The 27753-nt window shown below is 38.4% G+C and overlaps 1 protein-coding gene across 3 annotated transcripts in view; it reads left to right on the top strand.

Moving 5' to 3' along the window:
• Window positions 1-27753, top strand: part of CYFIP2 (cytoplasmic FMR1 interacting protein 2) — a 136041-nt gene that overhangs the window by 44272 nt on the left and 64016 nt on the right. For all 3 annotated transcript variants that reach the window (XM_074291921.1, XM_074291923.1, XM_074291922.1), the window contains exons 10-21: window positions 375-466; window positions 2534-2651; window positions 4853-4972; window positions 5070-5195; window positions 10458-10624; window positions 12262-12409; window positions 15510-15663; window positions 17014-17170; window positions 17918-18014; window positions 21359-21435; window positions 22697-22805; window positions 25596-25715. In XM_074291921.1, coding sequence (XP_074148022.1) covers window positions 375-466; window positions 2534-2651; window positions 4853-4972; window positions 5070-5195; window positions 10458-10624; window positions 12262-12409; window positions 15510-15663; window positions 17014-17170; window positions 17918-18014; window positions 21359-21435; window positions 22697-22805; window positions 25596-25715 — 1485 coding nt within the window. The remainder of the gene's footprint in view (window positions 1-374; window positions 467-2533; window positions 2652-4852; window positions 4973-5069; window positions 5196-10457; window positions 10625-12261; window positions 12410-15509; window positions 15664-17013; window positions 17171-17917; window positions 18015-21358; window positions 21436-22696; window positions 22806-25595; window positions 25716-27753) is intronic.

The following is a 27753-nucleotide window of genomic DNA, read 5'->3' on the forward strand; positions in this document are numbered from 1 at the left end:
ACCTATTTTATATCTTTACATGACAGGGGTCACTTAAAAATTTCTCAGGCAAAAAAGGGTTGTGAGTAGAAAAAGTTTAAGAAGTCTTAGCTATTTTCAATCAGTAATTTAATTCAACAAAACATTAAGTACCATACTATGTGTACTTAAATATGTAAGACACTATAGTGTACTTAGAAATAAAAGCAAAAATGAAATAGCTCCTACTTTCAAGAAGCTTACCAATAGAAGGGAACATGGAGTCATCTCCATAAGAATGAACCACTCCTGTCTTCAGGCTCATTTTTCTTCTTCTTTGCTGTCCCAGAAAAGCCCTCTGATTTCTTCCCCCTTCAATCTTTTATTTATTATATTGTGTTTTGTTTCCTTTACAGCAGCTGCAGGTGGTCCCCTTATTCGGCGATATGCAGATAGAACTGGCCAGATACATTAAGACCAGTGCTCACTATGAGGAGAACAAATCCAAGTGAGTGCGTGCCGTAATGTCTCTTGGCTCCTGTGTGGTCCCACCTGGCAGGGAGGTTGAGGGAGCAGCTTCAACCCCTCCTCCCTCCCTGGCTTGGGGAGTATTTGGGGGTCTGGATGCGAGCCATAGCACCCAGCACTCGGCACCTGGCCTTGGAGGTGGAGCCTCCTGGGCTCATGGTCTGTGAGTGGGAAGGAGTGAGTGTGCAGGTGTGCATGGTGGGGTGCTCTGAACACTTTTTTACCCACTCTTTGTTCTCAGGGTACAAACATGCTCAGAGCATAGTCACAGCACTCTTTCTGTGTGATGTTCAGATGTGCCAGTCCCCATATCTTAGGATGCTCCAGAAAGCAAAGAAGGTCCCTCTCCCCTCCGAACTTAGAAAGGAATGTAGGATATTGCATCTGGAATGCTTCTTGCTCTGGAAACTATGTGGGTACCACAAGTGAGTTACCTCCATCCATAGATGTGGTGAGAACCCTACCATATAAAATGGGTTTGACTGTCTCATCTTAGCCCATCTCACAAAATCACTCCATTTTGCACCATGGGGCACAGTTACCAGCAGTGCTTATCTAAGAGCTTAAGCATCTCAGGAAATCTGTCCAACATCGTTGAATTCAACCTGCCTCAGACCTTACCTGCAAGAGGATCAGTCAGTCAGCAAATGTGCTTACTATATGCCAGACATGGTGATAAATGTTGGGCACACAAAGAATGTGGCCTATATCAGCCAAAGCAAACCCTAAGATGAATTATCTGAAACAAGATAATGCATACAAAGCAAGCCTTATATCACTTTATAAGCAACTGACAGTAATGATCATGAGGATGAGGATGAGGAGGATGACTTTTGTCTCTTGCTGGCCAGTACTGCCCACTGTGTTCCCACAATGAGTGCAGAGGTTTTTTGAGATGGGCACCAATTTGAGAACTTCAAACTCATTTTCCCCAAGTGTACATGAATTCTCAGAGTTAAGAAGTTAAGAGTGAAGGCAGGTGCTGTATTGGTGAGGAAAAGTGGACCAGCAGTAGGAAACCTGGGTTCTAGTCCCCACTCTAGGAAAAACTGACTTTGTGATATTGAATGAACAAAATCTTTTTTTTTCCGGGCTTCTGTTTAACAAGATTGCAGATTTAGGGCTGAAAGAGATGTTAGAAATCATCTCCTTAAATACCCTCACTTCAAAAATAAAGAAAATTGAAGCCCAAAGAGATTAAATGACTAACCTTAATGCTAGCAGAAGTTTGATTTCAAATCCAGGTCTTCTGCCTGCTGACTGAGGATTCACACAGATATATTATACCAAAGAGACCAAGCCAGGTGATCTCTAAACTCTTTTCTAGCCCTAAGCTTATGATTCAAGATGACTCCTCATCTTTTCCCCAATTCATAAAGAGAGATAGGAGTTCCATTTCCAATTCTGGAATTTTCTGGGCAAAAAGAAAGTCATTTAGTGTGAGAAGGTCAGTAGCTCCAGGTATTCCTCCACCACAGTGATTCCACGTAAGTGAGAGGCTTATGAAGAATCATCAGTCTAACCCACCAATCCCCAACCCAGGCCCCCATCCCAAATAAAAATGCATCCCCAGGATGGTGGGACAATGGCACTGGCACATTGCCCAGCTTGCGCTGCCTTTCTACAGCCACCAGAAGCTGAGTTATTTGTAGCCTTGGAGAGTAGCTGAGGAGAGGGTTGGCCATTTTCTCACCCCTGCTACCTGCCAGGTAAGTACACAGTAAAGAGGGGCTGCCTGAAGTGGTGGCAGTACAAGATGGTCCACTGTATGTAGAAACTAGTTCCCTAGCATCCTACATGCCCCAGAGAAGAGGAAGCAGAAAGACTGACCCCCTCCACTGTGGGTTCTTCAAATAGTTGGCTTGGCAAGTTCCCCTGGCCATGCTGACTGAGATGTGTCCTGGATCCTTGCTTGTTCCTAAGTCCCAAGAGGGCCATAGTGACAGACTGATGGATACGAAAGGAGCGGCTTCTGAACAGAAGGACTCTGCCCCACCCTTGAATGTGATGCTGGGTGCCTACTCAGACCCCATGCTTTTCTGTCCAGGTGGACATGCACACAGAGCAGCATCAGCCCCCAGTACAACATCTGTGAGCAGATGGTCCAGATCCGGGATGACCACATCCGCTTCATCTCCGAGCTTGCTCGCTATAGCAACAGTGAGGTGAGCCCTGTTCCAGGTCAACTGGAATTGAGTGTGGGAAGGCAAAACAGGGGCCAAGAAGCAGAGAGTCCCTGCCCCCTGAGAGGGAAGGAGAAGGGAAAAGAAAGAGGGAAACAAAGAGACAGAAAAAGAAAAAAGACAAAAAGTGGCAGAAACAAAGAGAGAAAAAAGGAGAGAATGCAAGAGAGAGAAAAGTGAATGAGATAAAAAATTCTGTAAGTTTGTAAACATGACTAAATGAAGAGGTCAGAGCCTGAGGATTAATCTCAGAGGAATGCCAGTAAAGGTTTCACAAGTGACTCTCCAAGGGAAATAAAATACTATGATACACTCTTAAATTTAATCTGAATTATAACATTTTCTTCATCACTTTCTTAAGTCCAAACAATCAACAAAATGATAAATCAAGCCCTGTTTATCTGCATATTTCTGAGGTGTAAAACTCACAATGAAAATTTAACAATCAACTCTCAGGAGCCAATTGAAGCTGATCCCAGAACACTCTTTGATTCTCTCCTATTCTTTGCAATGAAGAAAAAGCTGTCACTAGCTTTCCCCAAGTTTTTAACATTTGGCCAAGATAAGAGAGTTTCAGCAGGACTTTTACAATCTATTTTGGGCCACATATGTTGGGATTAAAAACATATGCTGTCAATAGGTCACAGATTTGGAGTTGTTTTTCATTCATTTATATTTTCATCATATTGTGGCCCATGACTTGCATTTTAAAAATTTTTGATAGCTTTTGTTTCTGTAGCATCTTCTGAATATTTCATTGCTCAGATAAACCATCTCTTGTAACAGAAGAAAAAAAGAAAAAAAAATCTCAATAAACAAAATTAACCCATATATAATTGGAGTCTGAGAGCAGGAGCAATATCCTATACCCATAGTTGTCTTCTTTCTGTCCTCTCCCCTTTCCCTCTGCAAAGAACAATGAAACAGAAGACTTGCATTTTCGAGGTGACTGCCTTAAACATAGAACATAGGTTTTGGATTATAAAATTATAGATTTAGAGCTAGAAGTAATCCTAGAGATCATTGAGTTTTTTGCATTTTACAAATAAGGAAAGTGAGGCACAGTTGACTTGCCTGAGATCATGCAGTGTCTGAAACAGAATTTAAACTCAGGTCTTATTGACCCTAAATATATCACCCAAATATGATAAGATGGTACCCCATCATGGCCATGAAACAGATAAACAAATCATACAAGCTCAAACCTAATGGTCATATTGCACTGTGTTCTAACCAGCCATCGACAAGACTACAGAAATAATTATTAAGGTCCTCAGTACTGAGAATGTTGAGATCATCTTGGCACTTTGATGCCATATTTTGGCTTAATCTAGTTTTCAGTCAACAATTAGTCAAATAGTAATTGAGCTCCTACTATGTGTTTGATACTTTTCATTAATACTTTGAGGAGATGGGGCAGATAAAAAAGAAAAGACATCATTTCTGCCTGAAAGAACTTATATAATTTTTCCTGAGAGATAAGGCATATTAAAAAAAAAAAAAACCACCATGTAAGGCAGCATGTGATAAATGTCAGATAAGGAGAGATAACTAGCAGTAATAATGATGGTCAGAGAAGATCTCTGGGCTGAGTGGTTATAGAAGTTTGATGAGGTATGGGAGTTGATTTGACTCTTGAAGAACGGATAAGATTTTGATAGGCTGGAGAAGGGAGAAGGGCAGTACAGGTGAAGTAATGACAAGATAAGATAAGAAAGTGAAAATCTATATGTATGGAAGAGGAAATGCCTAAGCTAGATGTCCTATAAGATCCCTTTGAATTCTGGGTCTATTATTCTAGCCTTCTATGATTCTGTAATGGTTAGTAACATTCAACAGCTGTATTGCCCAAGCTGAGAGAGTTAGGGAACTGACCTCAGAATCAGAAACATCTGATTTCAAATCCTAGGTATGTGATCCGGCAAGTCACTTAACCTCTCATTGCTCTCTAAGATTATAAATTGCAGAGAAGATACTTTGGTATAGGAAGTTTTTACACCAAAGAAATCTGCCTCCCATTACTCTCCCTAATTATCCTTGAGGCAAGTAGAAATGAATGAAAATGTCTGTTTCCTTGGGAAAGAAGACCAGAGATAGCAGCAAGAGCAGAGCCAGGGGGCTGGGAGGGAAGAGAAATGAATTTGAAGATTGGTCTGACTGCTTTGTTGGGTGATATTCTCCAGGTGGTGACTGGTTCTGGATTAGACAGCCAGAAATCAGATGAAGAGTACAGGGAACTCTTCGATCTGGCTTTGCGGGGGCTCCAGCTGCTCTCCAAGTGGAGTGCCCATGTCATGGAGGTGGTAAGTGACCTCAACTCCAATCCTAGGCAAACTGCATCTGCTTCCCATCCTGCCTTTAAAAACATTCCTGGGTACATCTCTGGTCTTCCCTCCACAGTACTCCTGGAAGCTGGTTCATCCTACTGACAAGTTCTGCAACAAGGACTGTCCAGGAACAGCAGAAGAGTATGAGAGAGCCACCCGTTACAACTACACTAGTGAAGAAAAGTTTGCCTTTGTAGAGGTATTTCCTTTTTTCTATTCCTTGCTGCTCATGGTTGGCAGGAATATTTAGAATGGTGCATTTAGGCTAAGGCCTTATGCCCAATTTCTATGTTACTGGCCCTCTGTTGCCTTTAATGAATGGCCCTAACATGCCTTTTCAGTCTTATCTCCCATTTACACATCATGATAATCTACAAATATTTATTGCTATCTTTTCCTTCCTCTCTTTTGCCCTTTTTTTTTTTTTTAAACTCCTGCCATTCCTTCTGTCTCTTTATAGTTTTTCCTGGGAACAAAAATTGTTCCTAGGTAAGCATCTGAAGCTCATAAACCCTGAGGCATAAATGACTGAGAACCATTACGTTATGACATCATCCAGTCTCAGAGCTGGAGTTTATCTCAGAGCTCAATTATACAACCCATACATAAATATTCCCCCTATAATTTTCTTGACAGGTAGTTCTCAGCTTACATTATAAGGTCTCCTGGGTCAGACTATTGTAATTTTGGAGAATTTCTAATTATTTAAAGAGTCTTTCTTAATTTCAAGTTCAAATTTGCCTCCTTGTAACTTGAGAAATCAACTCTCCCCAAAGGGATGTGCAATTAATTTCATGGACATCAAAACTTAAACAAAGCCATGAAGGCTTTAGGATAATATTTCAGTCTGCAAGTAACAAACAGAGGAAAAATTTAAAAGAAATAATTATGATATATAATCATTCTCCCAAGTGTACCTTGCCCTCTGGAAGCTTTCGTTTCCTAGCCAGCCTGCCTAAAAGCATTTCTAGGCATAGCCTTAAAAGGAAAGAATCCTAAAGGAATATTCCATCTAAAACAAGAGGCTGTTGTTCATGCTAGTTCCTAAGTCCCCTTGATTGAAAAAGTTATCCCTGGGATATGATAAAGAGAAGGGAAATACTTTCCTCCTTGCTATTATCCCAGCTCTGTTTGCTTCTCACTGTCCTAGCTAGCTAGCATTCATACAGCACTTTCAAGTTTACAAAATGCTTTGCAATTATTGCTCCCATTTATCTATCCCAAGAGAAAAGTACAATTATCATCTCTACTTTATAGATGAGGAAACTGAGGCAGACAAATTGAGTGACTTGCCCGGGATCATAGGCAGGGTTAGAATTCAGATTTTCCTGCTTCCAGGTTCAGTGTTCTTACTTCACTGTATCACCTCACTGCCTTTTCTAACCTTAGCTCCTGGGAAGCACCAATCATCATGGATTTTGTATTTGCCACCAGAACCTAAAACTGATTATCAATTCATTTCACTGAGTTTGGGTGAATATTTTGACATCCCAGTACCATTATGGCTCAGTGTTTTTTGGTTACTTCCAAAATCCATGTTTTCTTCAGTGTGGATGAAACTTCATACCTTAGAAGATGGTGCAGTGAAAAGAATGCTGAATTTCAAAGCAGAAGACTTGGTCTTAAATCCTAGCTTCACTTCTACTACTTGGGCTAATCACTTAGCCTAAGACTCAGTTTCCCTCTCTGTAAAACAAGGGGCATCTAGGTGGTTGAAACTGGAATCAGGAAGACTCATTTCCCTGAATTCAAAGCCAGCCTCAGATAGCACTGGCTGTACAACCCTGGGCAAGTCACTAAACCCTGTTTACTTCAGTTTCCTCATCTGGAAAATGAACTGGAGAAGGAAATGTCAAATTATTGCAGTATCCTTGCCAAGAAAATCCTGATGGTGTCATGAAATGACTGAACAATGTTCTTTCTCCAACAGCATCCCTGCTGAAATAGGCTGCTGGGCACAGAAAGTCTGGATTATTCTAGAGAAACAGATTTAGGGCAAATGATTTTAAGTTATTTGATGTCAACAGAGGAGACAATGCACATTCACTAGAGGCAAGGAAAATAAAAATGTCAAAGACCTAGATAGGCTCCTGTAAGTCTTCAGTATCAGGAAAAGCAGCCAGATTGACCAAGAGACCGTGGTCTGTGGGTGTGGAATGAGACATGTCCTTTCAGACATGGTCAGTGTGTTTGTTGATTAATTTTGTTTTTCTGGTATTTTTTCACTTAATAGCAGCTTACTTTTTTCCAATTACATGGAGTGATAGTTCTCAACTTTTTTTTTTGTAAGATTTTTCATTTTTCTCTCTTCTCCCTCCCCAAGACAGCAAGGAATATGATATGGGTTATACAAAGACAACCATGTTAAACATATTTCCACATTATTTAATGTATTTTAAAGGGAAGCTTTTATTTATTGTGGGTAGAGTTCGGGAAAAGAGAAAGGACTGTGAAGAAACAGAGACAGGGCAGTAGTTTCTGCCTTTTTTTTTTTTTTTTACAGATAGGACAATAGTCATTTGAGAAAGAGATATACACACACACAGTCAGAAAAAAGAGAGAGATAGAGACAGAAACAAAGACAGAATCAGACTTAGAAAAAGTCAGAGAGATAAAGATACAAAGAGACAAGTGAAAAAAGATATTCTCTCCATCCTCTCCCTAAAAGAAGCAGTAGCTATTAGTTCAGAAAGAAAACCAACCATTGAGTTGAAGCAAATAAAATTAAGTCCACAGGTGGCTCCTAAATGTTACCTTCCTTTACTTCCATAGAGGCAGCTATAGGAGGCCCTGGGAAGTGGTGAGCAGAGAGCTGTAGGAGGTGGTTGTAGAATCACTGATTTCTTCTCATTTCATCAGAATTCATCAATCCACAAGTCTTTATGAATACTGACTGGACTCAGCTGAATAGGCTCAGCTGTAGCTGAAGTGGTTCATCTGTGGGTTTTATTTAAACTTTGGGGCAGTCTCTGGACTAATGTTTGTTTGGAGATTTATAAATTTAATGCAGGGATTTAAATATAGAAATTAAGTGTTCTAATTGAGGGGGTCACCATTTAGTTCCCGATCTTGTTTACCACAGATATCAGCTCTTAGTGTCACAGACTTTAGAGCTAGAAGGGTCCTTCAAGGTTGCCTTTCATGTTGCAAATGAGGCCAGTTTCAGTAACTTGTAACTTGTTACTTCAGTAACTTGTTTCATTCAAACTCATAGTATTTGATGCTAAAACCAGTAATGTGGCCACTGGACTGCAGTGCCTCTTGCAGGGAAATATACTTGTGGACCCCTCTAAGCTGATTTGCATTGAGGCCCCATGAGAAGGAAAATAGAGAGCTGACTCCTGAGTAAGGATTAGGAGAATTCAAGTATCCCCCCATACATTTAAAAACAAAAACAACAAAAAAAAAAAAATGTGGCAGTGTGACCCTGGACAAGTCACCTGACTTGTTTGGAATCTGAGAACCTGAGTTGAAATCCTGATCAAAATGAAGAGTGTTCCCTTTGGAGAAGCTTAGGGACTTAGTCTAGGCACAGTCCTTCTGTGTTGGGACTCTCCAATTATGTAGATTGAGAAATTATCTTTGAGAATTAACTAGGGCACCAAGAAAGAAAGGTAGAGACAAAGAGAGAACTTCCAGAATGCTATAAAGAAAAAGCTTTAGAAGTTATCTGTTATAACCCTCAGAAACTGAGGCATGAAATGATTTAAAGTCACACAAGTAGGTCCCAGACAATTATTTTAATTTACTTCTATTCTACAAAACATTCACTTTGCCCAGGTTAATTCCTAACTCTTCTCCAAACTGCCATGTATACTCCCACCTCCCCATTTTTACTTCCTCAACTTCTTAACATGCCTTCCTCTTTTTCCTTCCCTTGTCAAAAGTCTACCTTGCCTTCAAAGCTCAGTTGATGTCCTTCCAGCTCTGTAAACATTTTTCTAATTTTGATGAACTGCATGGGTTGAAATGGAATGCCAAAGCTGTGACCCTCTTTTCTCTCCTCCCTGCCTCTTCCCCCACATTATGTGCTTATAAATTAGAGGTCTTTATCTGGGTTTTTTCCCCCAGTTGTCCTGATGCCTTTAAAAATGTTTAATTAATTATTTTTTATCTCTTAATCACAGTCATTTCCTTCCCCATTGACCCTTCCCATATGGGAAAAACAATTGAACAAAACTCCTTTTTGTCTACTGATGCATACACTATTCTGATCTGGTGGTCTCTCACCTTTCTACGGTGAGGAAGGGAATATTTTCTTGCTTTACAGCCATTCCGCTTTAACTTCTTCCCCCTGCTCTACCACCAAATCCTGCTTAGAACAAAGAAAAACATTTAAGGAAGATCAATGGACAGAGAGACCTTGTCTGATTGCATTTACCATATTCTTCCTTCATTGACCCCTATTTCCTATTAGAAGAAGGGACACTTCACAGATCATTGTAAGGAAGAAGCTTTGTAAACGTGAAATCCCTGTGTAAATGGGAATTATTTTTGTTATTCAGCAGACAAAACTCTAAGAGTTGGGAATCAGAACTATAACATTCTCATCCCAGCTTTACCAACTCATTGTATGACCTTGGTTGTGCACTTGACCTTCTTTCTCTCACTCCCTTCCGTTTCCTTAAAACAAATTAATAAGTAAAAATGGAATTGTAATCCCTGTCCTACTAACCTCATGGTTAGAAAGTACTTTGGAAAAATGAACATGGGGAAAACTGTCAACTGTAAAGTCAAAAGGAATACAACACAGCCCCAGGGGGAACAAACAAAGACTGTTAGCTTTGAAAATGACTTTTGTCATGTTTCAGAAGGATTCAGGGACTTCCATGGGAAACACAAAGAATGAGGGCAGTCTGGAGATCAATCCAGGTCTGTGCTATGTTTTGACCCTATGTTCAGAATTAGGGAAGGACAGTGTTCATTTTTTCGCCCCTTCAGAGTACCCCAATAAGGCAGTGTGGTGGATTGGATAAAGGGCCAGACTTTAAAAGCCAGTAAAAATTGGATTCAAGTCCTACTTATGAGATACACACACACACACACACACACACACACACACACACACACAGTTGTGTGACTGTGGTCAAGTCACATTACTTCCTAGGCAAGTCTCCAAAGCTAAGTTGCAGAACATGCAGAACATGATTTTTATATTGATAGAGGGAGTTTCCTCATTGATAGAGGGATTTTATCACACAAATGAAATTATAAGACTGAATAAAAATAAAATAAATTAAAAAACAACATGACATCATGGAGTTGGAGTGAAAGAATATGCATTTGAATACTAAGTCTGCCATTTTACTATCTGTATGACAACTCGCTCAACTTCCCAAAACTTTAATTCTTAATTTGTAAAATGAGAGGATTGAGCATCCCTCTTGCTCTGATGAGTCTAATCAAAGATAAGTGAATGTGCTACAGATATGACTGATTCTCAAATTTGTTCTTGACCCAGGTGATAGCTATGATCAAAGGTCTACAGGTGCTCATGGGCAGGATGGAGAGTGTCTTCAACCAAGCCATCAGGAATACCATCTATGCCGCCCTGCAAGACTTTGCTCAGGTGACCCTGAGAGAGCCCCTGAGGCAAGCTGTGAGGAAAAAGAAGAATGTCCTCATCAGGTTAGTGAGGGCATCAACACTGAAACAAAAACCTGGGCTCTCTCTTTCTCATGAGATTCCTACTGGTCCAAGGTTTAACCACAGCCCAGAAAGGAAATTCTGGGCAGAATAGTCTTCATTAAAATACCATTTTGGATTCTTTTTTTTTTTTTTTTTTTCCTGAGGCTGGGGTTAAGTGACTTGCCCGGGTCAAGGAAGTGTTAAGTGTCTGAGACCAGATTTGAACTCGGGTCCTCCTGAATTCAAGGCTGGTGCTCTATCTACTGCGCCACCTAGCTGCCGCCATTTTGATTCTTTACTAAATTTCCATGTTATTGGAATAGTCCATTACTTAGACAGACTAGGTGTATTTCCATGTATGGGAGCTGGGCCATCTTCATTAGGGTAGTCCAGGTAACAGAGAAAGGAATTTAGCCAAAAAGTCTAAGGGAGAGTTCTCTTCCATACAAAATGAAAAAAATACACTATCTATAAACACCTTAATTAGTTCAATCTATATATTACAGAATAAAGAGCCCTGGAATCAGAAGGCATAGGTGTGAATTCTGCCCTGGTTGCTGTTTACCTTTGTTACCTCAGTTTTCTCATTTGTAAAATGAAGGGGCTAGACTAGATGGTTTCTAAAGTCTCTTCTAGATTTCTTTCTTTTGTTTTTTTTTTTCCATTTTCCCTCTAGTTACATCTTTTTGTTACATATGTATATTCATTTTTTACGTATTTCCTTATGAATCATATTGGAAGAGAAAAATTAGAACAAAAAGGAAAAACCATGAGAAAAAAAAGTGAACATAGCATTTGTTGATTTATATTCCATCTCCATAGTTCTCTCTTGGGATGTGGATTGCATTTTTCATCCAAAGTTTATTGGGATTGCTTTGGATCACTGAATTCTTGAGAAGAACCAAGTCTATCATATTTGGTCATTGCACAGTCTTGCTGTTGCTGTGTACAATATTTTTCTGGTTCTCTAGTTTTATTTCTATGACCATGTGATCTTTTTTTTAAATTAATTTTATAATTATAACATTTTTGACAGTACATATGCATAGGCAGTTTTTTACAGCATTATCCCTTGTACTGTCTTCTGTTCTGAATTTTCCCCTCCTTCCCTCCACCCCCTCCCCTAGGTGGCAGGCATTCCCATACATATTAAATATGTTATAGCATGTCCTAGATACAATATATATGTGCAGAACTGAATTTTGTTGTTGTTGTTGCAAAGGAAGAATTGGATTCGGAAGGTAAAAATAACCTGGGGAGAAAAACAAAAAATGCAAACAGTTTATACTCATTTCTCAGTGTTCCTTCTCTGGGTGTAGCTGATTCTGTCCATCATTGATCAATTGGAATTGGATTAGCTCTTCTCTTTGTTGAAGATTTCCACTTCCATCAGAATACATCCTCATACAGTATCATTGTTGAAGTGTATAATGATCTCCTATTCTCCTTGTTTCACTCAGCATCAGCTGATGTAAGTCTCTTCAACCCTCTCTGTATTCATCCTGCTTGACCATGTGATCTTCCACCCAAGTTGTTTCCCTTTACATGAATTTTAGATTAATTTCCCTTCACATGAGTTTAGATTAATTTTCTCTCTTGGAAAACCAGATCTGATTTCATGTCTCTTCCTTTTCCAGTGTCCTACAGGCTATTCGGAAAACAATCTGTGACTGGGAGGGAGGTCGAGAACCCCCCAATGATCCTTGCTTGAGAGGGGAAAAAGATCCTAAGGGTGGCTTTGACATCAAGGTTCCACGTCGAGCTGTTGGACCCTCTAGCACTCAGGTAAGAAGCACCAAGTACAGCCCATCAGATAGTTTGGCTTGGAGACTGTAGGCCCAAACCAACAAGGGGACCAAAAATAAAAATAAATACTCTATTCTTATCATTCCATCTTGTGCTGGTATAGTGGAAAGAGCACCGGATTGTGTTTCAGGAGACCAGAGTTTTAGTTTCAGATATGACGCAAATTCTTTGTGTGACTTTGAGCAAGTAATCTCACTTTTCCATACTTCTGTCTCCTTATCTGTGACACAGAAATGACAATATGATGTTTCCTCACCTTCCTTACAGGTTTCTTGTGTGGTACAAATGAAGTAATATACATTAAAAACTCTGAAAAGCATAAAATACCATACAGGTATAAGGTGAATACTATCTACATATAGCAGATATTTACTAGTAATATATCTATATGTTATCATTTCTCTCTAGTCAGACGTAATAGTATTAATTATAACAGGAGCTTTGGGAGACATATCCCAAAAAACTCTTGGGAATTTGAGAGATTGTTTTCTAAGGGTTATGGGAAAAGGAATGCATTAAGATACATTTTTTCCTGGTGCCCTCCTATGTAAGAAGGGAATATTTCAGTTAGTATAATGGGACCTTAGAGCTGGAAGGGAGTCCAGAGATCATTGGAGACATCCCTCTGATTTTAGAGTTTCTAAGAAATCATGTGACTTACCCAAAAGCTTGCAGAAGCTAGTATCAAATTCTGGTCTCCTGATTCCAAACCTAATAATCAATCCTCTACATCTTAACCACCTCCAAATACTTATGTTTCATACCAGAGTCAATGACCTTCTCAACTCTGGATGCCATAGGGCATTAAACTGCTGTGAGACGGGAGCCACCTGCCCGTGGCTGCTGGAGGTCTAACTCAGACCTGTAGAATGGATCTCTTCCTGTGAGAGGATGATGATGATACAAGGAGACTGAGAGGCAATTGCACTGTGTGACCTCTCTCCTCTTCCCTCTTGACTCTAATTTATTTCATTCCCAAAAAAACTGAGTACCTGAGTACTACTGGAAGCCCTGAGAGATGAACAGGAGAGAAAGAAGGAGAGAAAAATAGAGTAAGAAAAGATGCTGAAGAAAAGATGAGGGAAATAACAAGATATAGATGGAGAGGGGAAGTAAAAAGAGGCCATACTGGCTTCCATCTTTTCTCAGTAACAACATCCATGAATCTTAGTATTTCTTAGATAAGTATTTGCACACCTTTGTTTTATAGTCATTTATAATGTAGCATGGGTTCTTAACCTGAAGTCCACAGAAGCCCAAGGGATCCATGAATATATTTCAAAGGGAATATGAAATATTTGCATCTTTATTTTCACTAACTTCTAACAGAAAAATAGCATTTCCTTCATTTATGAATTTAAAAAATATTCTGAGTAGTGCCTAGGTTTCACTAGACTGCCAAAGAAGATGAGGACTCTTTAAGCCCTTTATTACAGGGGTATTCTCATTAGTGGTATGGTTAGGGAATGGGCTGTTAAACACAGATGCTCAGGGGTATCCTGAGGTCAGTACTACGGGACAGACTGCTGTTGAGATGAGGCATTTGAGTTAATGTCTTTCTTGTCCTATTTATCGTGTCTCTGGCATGACTTCCACAGGCAGTAGCAATTTTAACAGCATTGAAATAATTGTTTTTATTGGGCTATCTCCTTGTGCTGTGATAGATCCAAAGCTTACAACAGCAAATTTCTTTGAGGACCACTGCGGCATAAATGCTTGAGTCTTGAAAGTTGTTTAGGCAGCCTAAAACTGTTGGAATGAGTTCCAGTAAATCCATGTTGCTGAGCACCTTGGACTTAGGGATTGCTGAGTCCCTAGGGTGGTTTTAGGAAGATATGACATTAATTCCTGGATGCATCAATAAAATAGTCTTTAACCAGCAAATTGTCCTTGTTGATATGTTCTTTGGTTCAATTTCCAAAACCTCAGAACAAAGAAAAGAAAAGGGACACATTGGCTTGGTTTTTAAAGCATGTAATTGATAGACAATAATAGTCAGCCCCCTAAAATAGGGCAAGGATTATATTGTCTGTTTTTAAGCATATCTCACTTTTCATGATCTCATGGATTATATCATGCCAATACTGTCACATATCACTCTTTAAAAACCCCATGGACTATATCACACCAGTACCGGGATTCTCTTGGCAGAAACTGGCCCTTTTTTCCAGTGGTTAAAGGCAAACAAAGTTAAGTGACTTGGCCAGGTTCACACAGCTAGTAAATATCTGAGGCTGCATTTGAGCTTGTCTTTGTGACTCCAGCCCAGTACTCTGTCCACGGAGCCACCAAGCTGGCTACAGGGCAAGGATTACTACCCTTATATAGATTGTTGGAGAAAAAAACATTAATACAAATACTGTACTATGTACATCAGATAGAATTCTGACAGAAACTACTTTTTAGACATTATTCTAAATATAAGTATTTCTAGCTCAGAGAGAAATGTCCAAACTGACATTTTCCTCCCATGCCCTTGAACATCTCTCTATACCCAAAGATAATTTGAAGTAACATTTATAGGAAAAGGTCATGCTCTATCAAAATATACTTTTGGGTTAACACTCTATTATATAAAATAGAATAGTTACTCAATACCTACTCAGTTTCTTCTTTGACCACCCTCCTCAAAAATTCTCCTAGAGTAGTCAAAGGGGACTTCTCTGTGATCAATACCCTTCTCCCTTCAGAATTAAACAACTGTTATCTTAAATAGAAAAAAAGCATAATTTTTTGTTCTAAATTTGTTTGCCACCCTTACTCCATATTTTTGTTCCATACTTCCCTAAAAGGAAAATTCTAGAAATGGTTCTAGGCTAAAGAAATAGTATTTCTTCATATTTTCAGTGGAATTTAAAAGGATGTTTTTAATATACTCCTAAACTATATATAGATAGCGACTTACCTCAAAGAATTTAAATTGGTGAAAAATACTTGACACTAAAAGTAAACTGAATGTGGTCAGATTTTTTGCTGATGGAGCCATCGGGTGTTGCCAGCAGTATTACTATTTTTGGTGTTATTGTTAGGGTAAAAGTGCCCATCCTCTAACTTTCTGGTGTCTTTTTGTCCTTTCAAGCTATACATGGTAAGGACCATGCTGGAGTCCCTCATTGCAGACAAAAGTGGCTCCAAGAAAACCTTGAGAAGTAGCCTTGATGGACCAATTGTTCTTGCCATTGAAGAGTTTCACAAGCAATCCTTCTTCTTTACTCATCTGCTCAATATCAGTGGTGAGCCTTGATTCCAAATTCCAAATCAGAAGAAGTTGGGAAGGGGGTAAGACCATGTTAATCTGATGGAATCTCTTTTGTTGCCATAATTGCTCAATTCCCTATGGAGCATATTTATGGTGTGATTTGGGAGGCTAAGGAAACTCAGATCTGTCTGGCTTCTTTTCTTCCTGATTTAGCAAAATTCCTTTCAGCAGATGTTTATGGCTGGCTTGGCTCATAATCCTCAAGGGAGGAACAGACATAAGCCTCCATTTCCTTGGGGAATAAGTATAACATAACTTTCTTTTTCCTATCACCACATCTGTCAAATTAGCTATTTAAGATCCATTAATTAGTAATAGCTTACAACAAGAGAAGATCCCAAGGCATTTCTACTAGTTTTGTTATCTTCCTTTTCCTCTCTGTAGAATGATTTTGTCTAGATTGGACAGGATGAGATGAAGGAAGAGTGGTACAGGGACGTGGATAATGATCCCATGTGTAACAATCTTGAATGATTTATACAATCAGGATTGCTTCAAACTTCAGTCATGGCTTCATTGCCTCTGAAGTTAGTACAAAATTTATTTTCCAAAAGTTAGTGTAGACTTTGATTCTATAAACAAGTTGATGGGTCAGTCTGATGATAGAAATTAACTGGAATACAAAAGAACTATAATATATGCCCTCTGATCTGAAGTCTACTGGAAACACTAGATTAATGCACATTAAACAGTTAGAAAGTAGGACAAAGTCATCAATTATTCAAGCCTTTATTAAGCACTTATATTCTAGACACTGTGCTAAGTAGGAAAGAACCAAATACAAAGAAAGAAATAATACTTATCTGAAAGGAACTTACATTCTAACAAATGTAATAAACATCAAGGTGTGTTTTACAGATCATAAATCATTATCCTAGCTTGTCATCTTAGCCAATATGATAGGTGTAACTTATTTTAATTTGGATTTTTCTAATTAATATTGATTTAGAGCAATTCCTGTTATTTCTTTTTGACCTTCTTACCATCTCTTGACTAACAGCTCCTAAAGCTCCTGCTCTTGTTGTTATGGTTGCCTCGAAGGCCCACCATTAGTGCTCCTGCTATTCTATCAACATTTTTGTCCTTTACTACTTCAGGATAACTAGTGGCTACCATGATCTGCAAAGATATTAACCAAATAGCATTATCAGTGGTAATGATGCTATTGTAGCAATGGATTTGTCGGACCTGGCATTAGCCCTGTGAGATCAGTTTTTGATCTCCTTTTAGGCACCAAATCCCAAAGGATCCTCCTTCTGCAGACATTTGACATTATCCCTCCCTGTGATGACTAATTCTAGCTTTCTCTTATTTGTTCCTCTAGAAGCACTGCAGCAGTGCTGTGACCTCTCCCAACTTTGGTTCCGAGAATTCTTCCTGGAATTAACAATGGGCCGTCGAATCCAGTTCCCTATTGAGATGTCCATGCCCTGGATTTTAACAGATCATATCCTGGAAACCAAAGAACCTTCCATGATGGAGTAAGAAGTGGCAGGGCTGGGATTAATGGGGAGGCTTGCAATGGAAATGGCTGTTAAGGGATTGGGCCTCCCAGGGTCATAAACTCTCTGAGGAAACTGGAGAAAAATAAGAAACACAAAAGAAACTCACCCAAACACTAGTCATTTGAATCAGCTTTGTAAGTAGACTGAAAAAGTCTACCTGTTTACACTCTTATTGTAGTGGTTGTTCAATTATTCCAGTTGTATCCAACTTTTCATAACCCAATTTAGGTCTTCTTGGCAGAGATACTGGAGTTATTTACCATTTTCTTCTCCAACTTATTATTTTTATGTTAGGAAACTGAATCAAACCAGGTTAAGTTACTTGCCCAGGGTCACACAGCTAGTCTGAGGCCAGATTTTAACTCAGATATTCCTGACTTCAGGCCTGCCACTCTATTCATTGTATTACCCAACTGCCCCGTTTATATGCCTCAGTTTCCCCATCTATAAAATGGCCAGGAAAAGCAAATGGCAAACGGCTCTATTATCTCAACAAAGAAAACTCCAAATGGGGTCACAAAGAATCCTATACATATGAAACAACTGAACAACAAACCTTGGGTCCAAATGTATATAATGTATCGGGCCTTAATTAATTCCCAAATTCTGTTCATTCTTTTTTTTCTCATCCTTTTTGTTTCCCATGGGAGTCCAAAAATCCTGCATCATGGTGGAGTTTATTTTCAGAGCTAACAACAAACATCCTTTGTTTGTTCCCCTTAGATATGTGCTGTATCCTTTGGATCTCTACAATGACAGTGCATATTATGCCTTGACGAAGTTCAAAAAGCAGTTCCTATATGATGAGATTGAAGCTGAGGTAAGGACCTAGCATCACATTTCTGCCTCTCTCCTGCTTTATAACTGACAACAAAAATCTCTAGTCTTGAGTAGAGAGGCAGCCACCTTTAAAGATGTATCAGCATGAAACATTTTAGAATATACATAAAGGAGAATGGAAGGAAGTTCAGAAGAAGACAAAGATAAGCAGGGTGGTGTTGGAACTATTGAGCTAAATTTAATATCTACTTTTAAAAAATTCCAAGCTATACATAATAGAGATCCACCTCCTACACAATCCTCTTTTTTTGGTTCTTTGTATGAGGGAACATTAATGTTTGCTCATATCTGTCAAGTTTTTAATAATAAAAAAGAAAAATTAAATTAATAAAGTATCTCCTTTACAGGTTGACAGTATTTTGGGAAGGATTAGTTTAATAAAGGGACATTTATGTCTAGGTCATCTTGGGTTAGGGAGGCAATAGGATGGAATGGAGAGGGAGCCATGTGTTATGGAGTTCTGCTATATGACCATAGGTAAATTATTTAATTTTCCAGTGTCCCAGGCATTGAAACACTCAGTTACATATGAGTTGTGGGTCAGTTTCCATAGTGGGAGTTCAGTATATAGGTAACATCACCTGTCCAAACAATTGCAACAAAAACAGCTATTGCTGCCTGGATCCTGCCCCATCTCCAAACAAACCACTTTTAGTCATTTGAAGCACTTTCTGTGACTCAGTTTTACTACCATAAAGAAGCAATGATTGTCCCTATCCTGCCCTACCCCACCTGAAGAACTATCATGACGCTCAAATAAGATACTGGATCAGAAAAACACTTTGCAGTATAAAGTGGAGGACCAATTAAATATCATGAATGGAGACTACTCCTGCAGTGTTTTATGAAGCAAAAACTTGTATATTTAGGGGGGAAATGAACAAGAATACCAACTTCTTCCCAAACTCAGCCCAGTGCCCTGGAATGGCATGCATTAACTAGAACCAGTATGAACGCCAAGCCAAGTTGAGTGCCACAGATACTGGATATATAACAAGGCTATGAGGAATATGGCATTAACATCAAACTGAATTTAGTGAATCTTGGTCATTGTAAACTTCCTAAAAGCAAAACTGTGTCTTATTTCATCTGTTTCTCCACTGCCTAGTATGGGGATCTTTGTCCATAGCAGATGATTCATTATTCTCATTTTTCATTTTAGATGCTTTATTCTTTAGCAAACTGCCTCTAAAGGAACAAAATCAAATCAATAGTACAAAAATATCTTAAGTGAAGTGGGGAGGTGGATATTCCTACTGTTCAGCTTATTCTGTTTTATATGTAGTTGTAGTGATGCAAAAGTTCTATCAGAAATCAAAGAGGTTTCAACAAAGAAGTGGGTCTTGCAGATCTGAGGATTTAGTGAAAGAAGAATGCAGGACAGCATAGTTAAATATAACCCATTTCCTTTATAATTTGTCTTCACACTCTGCTCTTTCCTCATCCGCATCTCTTTTATAGCCTCAGCCCTGGCCCATTTACAGGTCCTGCCTTTGTTGGATGGTTGAACTTCTGTTTCTGGGGTGAACTTTGATTCATGCTGGAACATGACAAGTTCACCACTGATGGTTTTCCATTGTGTCAGGAGATAGTGTTTTAGCTATGTGGTCACCGCATTTCAAGAAAGATAGTATCAAGATGAATCTTGTCCAGAATGAGGTATTAAGGCTGATGGAGAGACTATAGACCATACCATATGTTGTTTCTATTGTCTGTCCTCATTCTCACAAACATTGTCTTGACTTGTGCATGAGTTGGATTTGAGTGAAGCAGAGATATACACAATCAGCCTAGCACTCTCTTCCAGTCATGAAGTCCAGTGACAGAACAAAGGTCAAGATGGGGATGACCCAGGATGCAATGGGTGATCTTGGTCTTTTCAAATTAATGTTTTTTCCCAGGCCTTAGTTTGTTGAGACTTCACTTAGTCAAATTCAGTGACTAAGAATTATAAAAAAAAATTGAGACAAAAAATGGTCCAATTTACTATCCCAAAAATCTTTATCTGAGTGGGAAAGACCTTTAGAGTTTCTGGTCAGAATAGAAAACAATTTGCTATTTATACTTATTCTAAGCCATCAACACCCTAAGAAATATGTCATAGAGGTTTGAAAGCACTGGGAATATTTAACCTGGAAAAAATGTAAGTAGTATATGATCATTTTCTTCAAATAGCTAAGGGTTGTAATGGAGGGCAGGATTTAGATATATTTTATTTTGTCCCAGAAAGTAAAGTTTCAGAGAGATCAATTTTTTCTAAATGCAAGGAAAATCCTAGTTTTCAGATCTGTTCTAAATTAAAATGTGAAGTAGGATGCCTCATAACATAGTATATTTCAAATGGAAGATGGATGATCACTTGTCAGGAAGTGTTGTAGAGGGAACTGGGTTTTTTTTTTTAGTACAATTTAGACAAGATGACAAAAAGATTCTTTCCAATTCTGAGATCCTGTAATTTTTTGAAAGAATGTGGAAAACTGGTTAAATAAATAAATAGATAAATAGATAGATAGATAGGTAGATGGATGGATGGATGGGTGGGTGGGTGGGTAGGTAGGTAGGTAGGTAGGTAGGTAGGTAGTTCAGAAGCCAGAGGAATAAAAAAAAAATCACCCAAACATCCATGTTAGATTTTGGAAAGCATGTCCCAAGCGAGATGCAAAATAGAAACATAGCAGTTCAGCAATAAATGGAAGATATTAGTGTTGAGAGTCTCATACCATTCGTTACAGGTCATGAAGTTAAATTTCTGAGAGATGTTGCCCCATCACCCCTCACCCCTTACCCAAGATCCTTTTGTTTTTCCACCAATCCAAGCTTCTTAAAGACAGAGAATCCTTCATTTTTGTCTTTACATCCTGAGTCCATGGCAGATTACGGTACTTTAGCCTTTGTACTCTTGCTTCTGTGAAGATTTTGATGACTAAAAAACTTTGCCATGTCTGCTGGAGACCCATAGAGGAAAGGCCTAGGCTTCCATCTACAAAATAATTCATGCTAATTCGTCAGTTTTCATAGTACTTTAACATTTACAAAATACTTTCTTCACAACAGCCCTATGAGACAAATATTACCGTTCCCCTTTTACAGATGAGTAATAAACTAATGCTCACTTGGCCAGGATCACACAATCAGTATGTATCAGGGGTGAAATATGAATGTAATCCTCCTCACACAGAGTCCAGAACTCTGTATCTGCCACCTTAGCTCTTATTGTAGCTGAAGATAACACTGAAAACCATATAAAGTGTTTCTTTTCCATTTCATAAATTCAAATGATAGTGATCAAGAAATGCCAATAATACTCTCTCTTTTCTTCATCAGGTCAATCTTTGTTTCGATCAGTTTGTGTATAAATTAGCAGATCAGATTTTTGCCTACTACAAAGCAATGGCTGGCAGGTATGAAAATCCCCTGGGTGGACTGGTGAGTGATATTACCTCTAAAAACTCCACTGGGACAAGTCATTCATTCCCCGGTTAAATGATAAAATCCTTGATGGAGAGGACTGTATCGTTTTGTTCTTGCTTCTCCACTTCTTTACACTGTACTTGACACGTAGTAATTAATACTTGCTGATTGATTAAACTATTAACATTTTATTCATCTTCTACATAAATTCAGAGTAACTCTGTTCTTATCCATATTGATCATTTGCAAATGGGCAATTTCATCCTTAATCGGACCTTTAAGTCTCTGAGGTAAAGGATATCCAGGTAATACAAAGGAAAATAATGATATTTCCCACTGCCAAGAATTCAGTCTCCTACTTCTCCAAAAAGTGATGTGCCATCCGTAATCCCAGCATTAAAACCTAAATCAAGATTCAGAAGGTCATTCTAATTAGTTCCAATGCTATTATGAAAATTTCTGACTCATACTTCAATCTGTCTCTCCTTATCAGACTCAAAATGATTACCAGAAAGGGCCTCAAGCATAGTGATGGCCCACTTCAGAAAAAAACTAATATGAGAAAATCTGAATTTGAAAAACAACTACATCATAAAAAGATTTTTTCTTATTTTAAAAGGATTCCCTGTGAAATGATTTCAGGTCATAACATTTTTGCTTATGACACAGTATTCTTTACTCTAAGGAGCCCTGGCCTATGGGCATCACAGGAGATTTGGGACACTCAGACATGCACAGGACCCTTTTTTAGAATCTGATATGTATTGAGGTTACTATATAAGATAGGCAAATTTGCTTATTTTGTAAATATTGTATTATAAAAATTTGATAAGGAAATTTTGTATTAAATAAAATTATTTCTAAATTTTCCTTCATCTGCAGTAGTATTACATCCAAAATTCCATGTCACAACTGCATGCACTCTTGGTGAATCATTATTTTAGATGGTTAACTGTTTTGACATCTTTGGAAATATGCTTACATTTGCCCAAATTTGATTTGTTTTCAAAATTCCTATTGAAGAATATAATATATCTCTTATATTAAGTTGTTTGTTTACATATGATGAAAAGAGAAGCAAGGAGATGCCCAGGAAGTAATCACTTTGACTTTTCACCCTACTTTCTGCCACATAGGGTAGAAATTAACATTGAAAAGCATTCAGGAAGACTCTGATAACACAGATTGTCTGTTCTGAACAGATTTCTGAGGATGGTTATGTTCATTTGTCTTATTTTTTTCTCCATCCAGTGTACTATTGGATAAACGTTTTAGAGCGGAATGTAAGAATTATGGAGTCATTATTCCATATCCACCATCTAATCGCTATGAAACTCTGCTGAAACAGAGACATGTCCAGGTGAGGTGGAAGAGAGCCAAAAAACATGGAACATCTAAAACTCCTTGAGAGATGGATGGGTGGGCCAAAGCAAGCTGGTGATCTGTTCTAGACTGGACCAAGAAAACTAATCAGCACATCGAAGGATGTAAAACATCCATAGCATTCCATGTTAAGTTGTATCTCTCTCTCTTTATATACTAACTTGTGTGATTTTTCTTCTCAGTCTCCCCTCTTACCAGAGGTAGTTGGCCACAGGTCAAGGAATCAGTAAGACGAGTTCAAATCCAGCTTCAGACATGTATTACTTATGTAACTCTGAGCAAATCATTTTAACCTCTGCTTGTCTTAATTTCCTTAACTGTAAAAAAAAAAAGGGAATAATAATAGCACCTCCCCCTTAGAGTTCCTCATCTGTAAAACAAGCTAGATAAGGAGTGGCAAACTTCTCCGGTATCTTTGCCAGGAAAACCCAAATGCGGTCCCAAAGAGCCAGAAATGGTTAAAACAACTCAATAACAAAATAAAAACACAACTAAAACAACTCAACAATAAAACGACTTCCCAGAGTTGTTGTACAGCTCAAATGGATAGCCTTTATGAAAGCACTTAATATTTGTAAAAGTGCAAGTACACGAAAGACTTTTAAGTTTTTTTTTCTTCCTACCTACCCACATATCCCTAAGTGGCTGTGGTGTGTGTCCCCAGCTCTGTCCTTAGCTTTATCTCTTAAAATCCTCAGTTTCCCTCGAGGCTCAGATAAAGTGACATCCTCTTCCAGCTACCAGCATTGTCCCTTCAAAAATCAACTGCTATTTATCTAAGTAGTTATTCCCATAAAGGTAAACATCTCCCCTTGTTAAACTGTAATATATTGATAGAAAGCACTGTATCATTTTTGTGTTTGTATCATCAGCTCTTTACATAGTACTGGCCCATAGTAATTAATTAATGCTTATTGATTCATTAGTCAAATGTTTAACATTTTATTCTTCATCTACATAAATTTAAATGCCTCCCTTCTTACCCATGTTTGCCATTTGTAAGTGATCAGACCTTCAAGTTTAGAAATATGGGGGAAGTCTCTGAGGTATAGGATGGTCAAATAATTAAAAAATAAAAATTAATATTCCCCATCATCATGTTTGATTCTAAATGTCCAGGAAATAATTCTAAGAGCCAAGGACGAAAACTTCCCCAGTGAAAGACTTGAAGATGACTGGGGAAGTCAGACTCCAGATAAATATGGAGACTTCATATCCTACTTTTGGGGACCCCACGGTGTGACAAGCTGTCAGCTAAATAACCCTGGAGCGCTTAGCTCTCTGTGCTAATTACATGGTCTGTGCACAGCCCTCCCTTGCGTGATTTTTCCAGGAAAGGAAAGAAGTAATGTCACAACAAGGACTGACTAGCAAAGGTCCCAAAGATCAAAAGGAAGTGGTAGAATTGTAATCAGGAGTGTTGTAGGACTCAAATGAGATAATAGATACAAAGCGTTTTGTGGACATTAATGTGCTATATAAAGGCTTAACATGAAGATGATGATGACGTCACCAGATTTTTCTTGACCTTTTTACTATACTCTTATTGACATCAAGTAAGGTTTTAGAATATTACAGAATGTGCTAAGAAATGTTTAACAGTCTGATTCTCCAAGAAAAAAATGTATGCACACATACTTTTAAGTTTAGTTTACATTATTAATATTTTCTTAAAGCTAGACAAAAAAACAAAACAAAACAATAAATCAAGCCCTGACTTGTAGCATTTGCTGATTTCTGAAATTTAAACGTTCACATTGAAAACTGATCATAAGGCAGCTACATCCTTACTATGATTGACTATGACCATGACATAGTAATAGAAGGAGCCAGTGCTTCTGGGATTGGAAGTGAGAAAACCTCAGTTTGAATACTGGTTTTACTTAGTTTGTAATGTTGGGCAGATCTTTTTGCTATTCCCTTTTACATTTCATGTAAAAATGAAGAACTTGGACTAGATCTCTAAGATCTTTTTCAGCTCCACAATTTTGATACTATAAATATTGATCCCTCCGAGAAATTAAAAGGCTATAAAAAAAAGTATTTCTAATCATGGATAATTTGTCATATTGACTAACTGGACCTTGAAAACAAACTTTGGCATTCTTCAGTATCCATCTTTCTGTTGAGTTGAAGGTGATTCCTCTTTCCCCAAAGCTGATATATTGAATTCAGTTCTGGAACATCCAGAATGATCCACAAGGTGGCCCTAAGAGAATGCATTGCAGCTCTTTCACTACAAAAGGTTCATTACTGTCAGAAGAACATGTTTCCCCCATAGGGAAAGAAAGATAGAAAATTTAACAGTATTAATGATGATGGCAGTAATGACATATAGTGAAATGCTATCAATGCAGACAAGATTTTTCCAATGAAGTATTTATTATTATATAGGGCATGTGCAATAATATCCATGTCTATGCACTGGGGAAATTTTCCCCTCTGCTATATTTTGCATTCCTGAAATAAACCCTTCCTTTATGCCATTGGCATTAAAATATACCTCTGTGATATGACAGCAGTAGCTGTGTAGAAGTAGGTCATGCTTAAAGTACCTGCTGCTCTGCAGTGATTCCGAGATGGTTTGTTAGGATGTGGAAGTGTGGGAGGGAAGATGAAGAGGGAGAGAAGAAACAGGGGCTAAATTTAGGATTTAAGTTAGAAAAAAGGCACCTGAATCAGTGCCCAGAATCTTGCCCCAAGCCTGCTGTTAGCATTTTCTCCATCGCCTGCATGAATGTTAAATAACTTCTCTCCTTCTCCGCAGCTGCTTGGTAGGTCAATCGACCTAAACAGGCTCATTACCCAACGTATCTCTGCTGCAATGTATAAATCTTTAGACCAAGCCATCAGCCGATTTGAGAGTGAGGACCTGACCTCGATTGTGGTAAGAGGATTAACTGGGAGCTCTGAGGGTGCCCAGAACTGGTCCCTGAGTTAGAATCGTGGAGATAGAATACTCAGAAAGGAAGTGACTAGTTGTAGTTAACAGAGGGACTTTCTTATGAAGAGAAATGGATCTCTTGTTTCTTCCCATCCTCAACAGAGCCAAATTGAAAGGAACTGATAGTCAGTAGATTAGCCTTGGAGTCAAGATGAGAAAATCTTGGTTCAAATCCTGACTCAGCCAGTGATTAGCTATGTGGTGTTGGGCAAGTCATATAACTTTTTGGTTCCTCAGTTTCCTCATTTTTATTTATTTATTTGGAATTGGGGTTCAGTGACTTACCTAGGGTCCCAGAGTTAGTAAGTGTTAAGTGTCTGAAGCCATCCTTGAACTCAAATCCTCCTGATTTCAGGGTCTGGTGCTCTATCCATTGCACCATCTAATTACTCTCAGTTTCCTCATTTTCAAAGAGAGGGTTAGACTCAGTGGCCTCTAAAATGTCTTCCAGCTCTAAATCTGTGATTCCATGATCTCTGACATTCTCCAGGAATCTCTTAAAGCTCCTCATTCACAGGCTTAACTGTTTATTCCCCAAGATGTTTAGAACCAAATGTATGCACAACATTACCGGGATGTGGGAGGATGAAACTCAAACATAGCTATACTCTCCTGGACCCCTCTCTTCTCAAAGTTTCCCTGAAGTTGACATAGGGGAAAGAGCATCAGGATGGCAGATAGAGAAGACCTGATATTTACTCTCAGCTCTGACACAGATATTGAGGGGTATTGTACAGGTCCTCTCCTCTCTGAATGTCAGTCTCCACATCTCCAAAATGAGATTGCTCTAAATGAATCTCATAAGTTCATTTTCAGCTATATAATTATATTTTGAAGCAACTGGTAGCTTAGTGAATAGAGCTTGAAGTCAGGCAGACCTGACTTCACATGCAGCCTCCAATACTTCCTAACTTTGCCAATTAATCTTTGTTTTCCTGACAAAAAGAGGATCCAAAAAAGATGATCCACTGGGGAAGTAAATGGAAAACCACTCCAGTTTCTTTGCCAAGAAAATCCCATGAATAGAATTAGGGAGTCACTAAGAGTCAGACATGACAACAATTAAACCACAAAGCAACAACAAATTATATTTTATATTCTAAGAATTCTTTCAGTTTTTATATTCTGTATTTTAATTCCAATTCTGAAGAAGAAGAATAGATCTGGAACTGAGAGAGAGTTTAGAGGCCATTTGGTTCAACCTACTTATTTTGTATATGAGAAAACTAAGGCCTAAAAAGGTTAAGTGACTGACTCACCCAAGATTACACAGGTGGAAAATGGCAGCTATCTAATTTGAACTCAGGTCATCCAAAATGTGTTCTACTTTGATGTCTCAGCACTTTATATTTAAAGTTCTTTCTGGCTCTGAAATTCTATGTGTTTTTGAATGTCCCAGAATTTAAAATAGACATGGGTTGTAAATGTGAAGTGGGAGCTTTACATTTTGTGGACAGCATTTTGTTTCAATATTATTTGATAGGAAAATATAAGTTTTTCTCTTTCTGGTGAATTTTTTTCCAGTTTTTCACAATGAAAGCGGTCATTTGGATCATACTAGTGATCCCAGACCACATCAGAAAAGTGCAATGTTACCTTGTACCTATAGGAGTTCATTTTAATCCGCTTAGAGTCCAGAATAGTCTCTTTTTTCCTTACAAAATAAAATATGCTCTCTGTTGGTAAATTTTAGAGGTGCTGGTTTTGATCACGTAAAGAAAGCCCCCAGAGAGCACCTTTTTTCTGAGAAACCCAGTACAGTAACCCCAAGATAATGTCAGTTTGCTGGGTCAAGATGGCCTTGGCTTGTGTTCATTAGGAGAGAGAGGCTTTTGGTGCTGCATAACACAGTCTAACAAAGGTAATTGCCTCATTGCTTTTCTGCTTTAGAAACTTGATACCTAATGAGTTCTGGGAATAATAAAACGTTAGTCAGTACTGAGTCTTCTCCCCTTAGGCCTTAAAGAGCTCTTGGTTTGTG

Source organism: Sminthopsis crassicaudata, chromosome 2, assembly GCF_048593235.1.
Source record: "Sminthopsis crassicaudata isolate SCR6 chromosome 2, ASM4859323v1, whole genome shotgun sequence".
In the NCBI taxonomy this organism is placed as follows: Eukaryota; Metazoa; Chordata; class Mammalia; order Dasyuromorphia; family Dasyuridae; genus Sminthopsis; species Sminthopsis crassicaudata.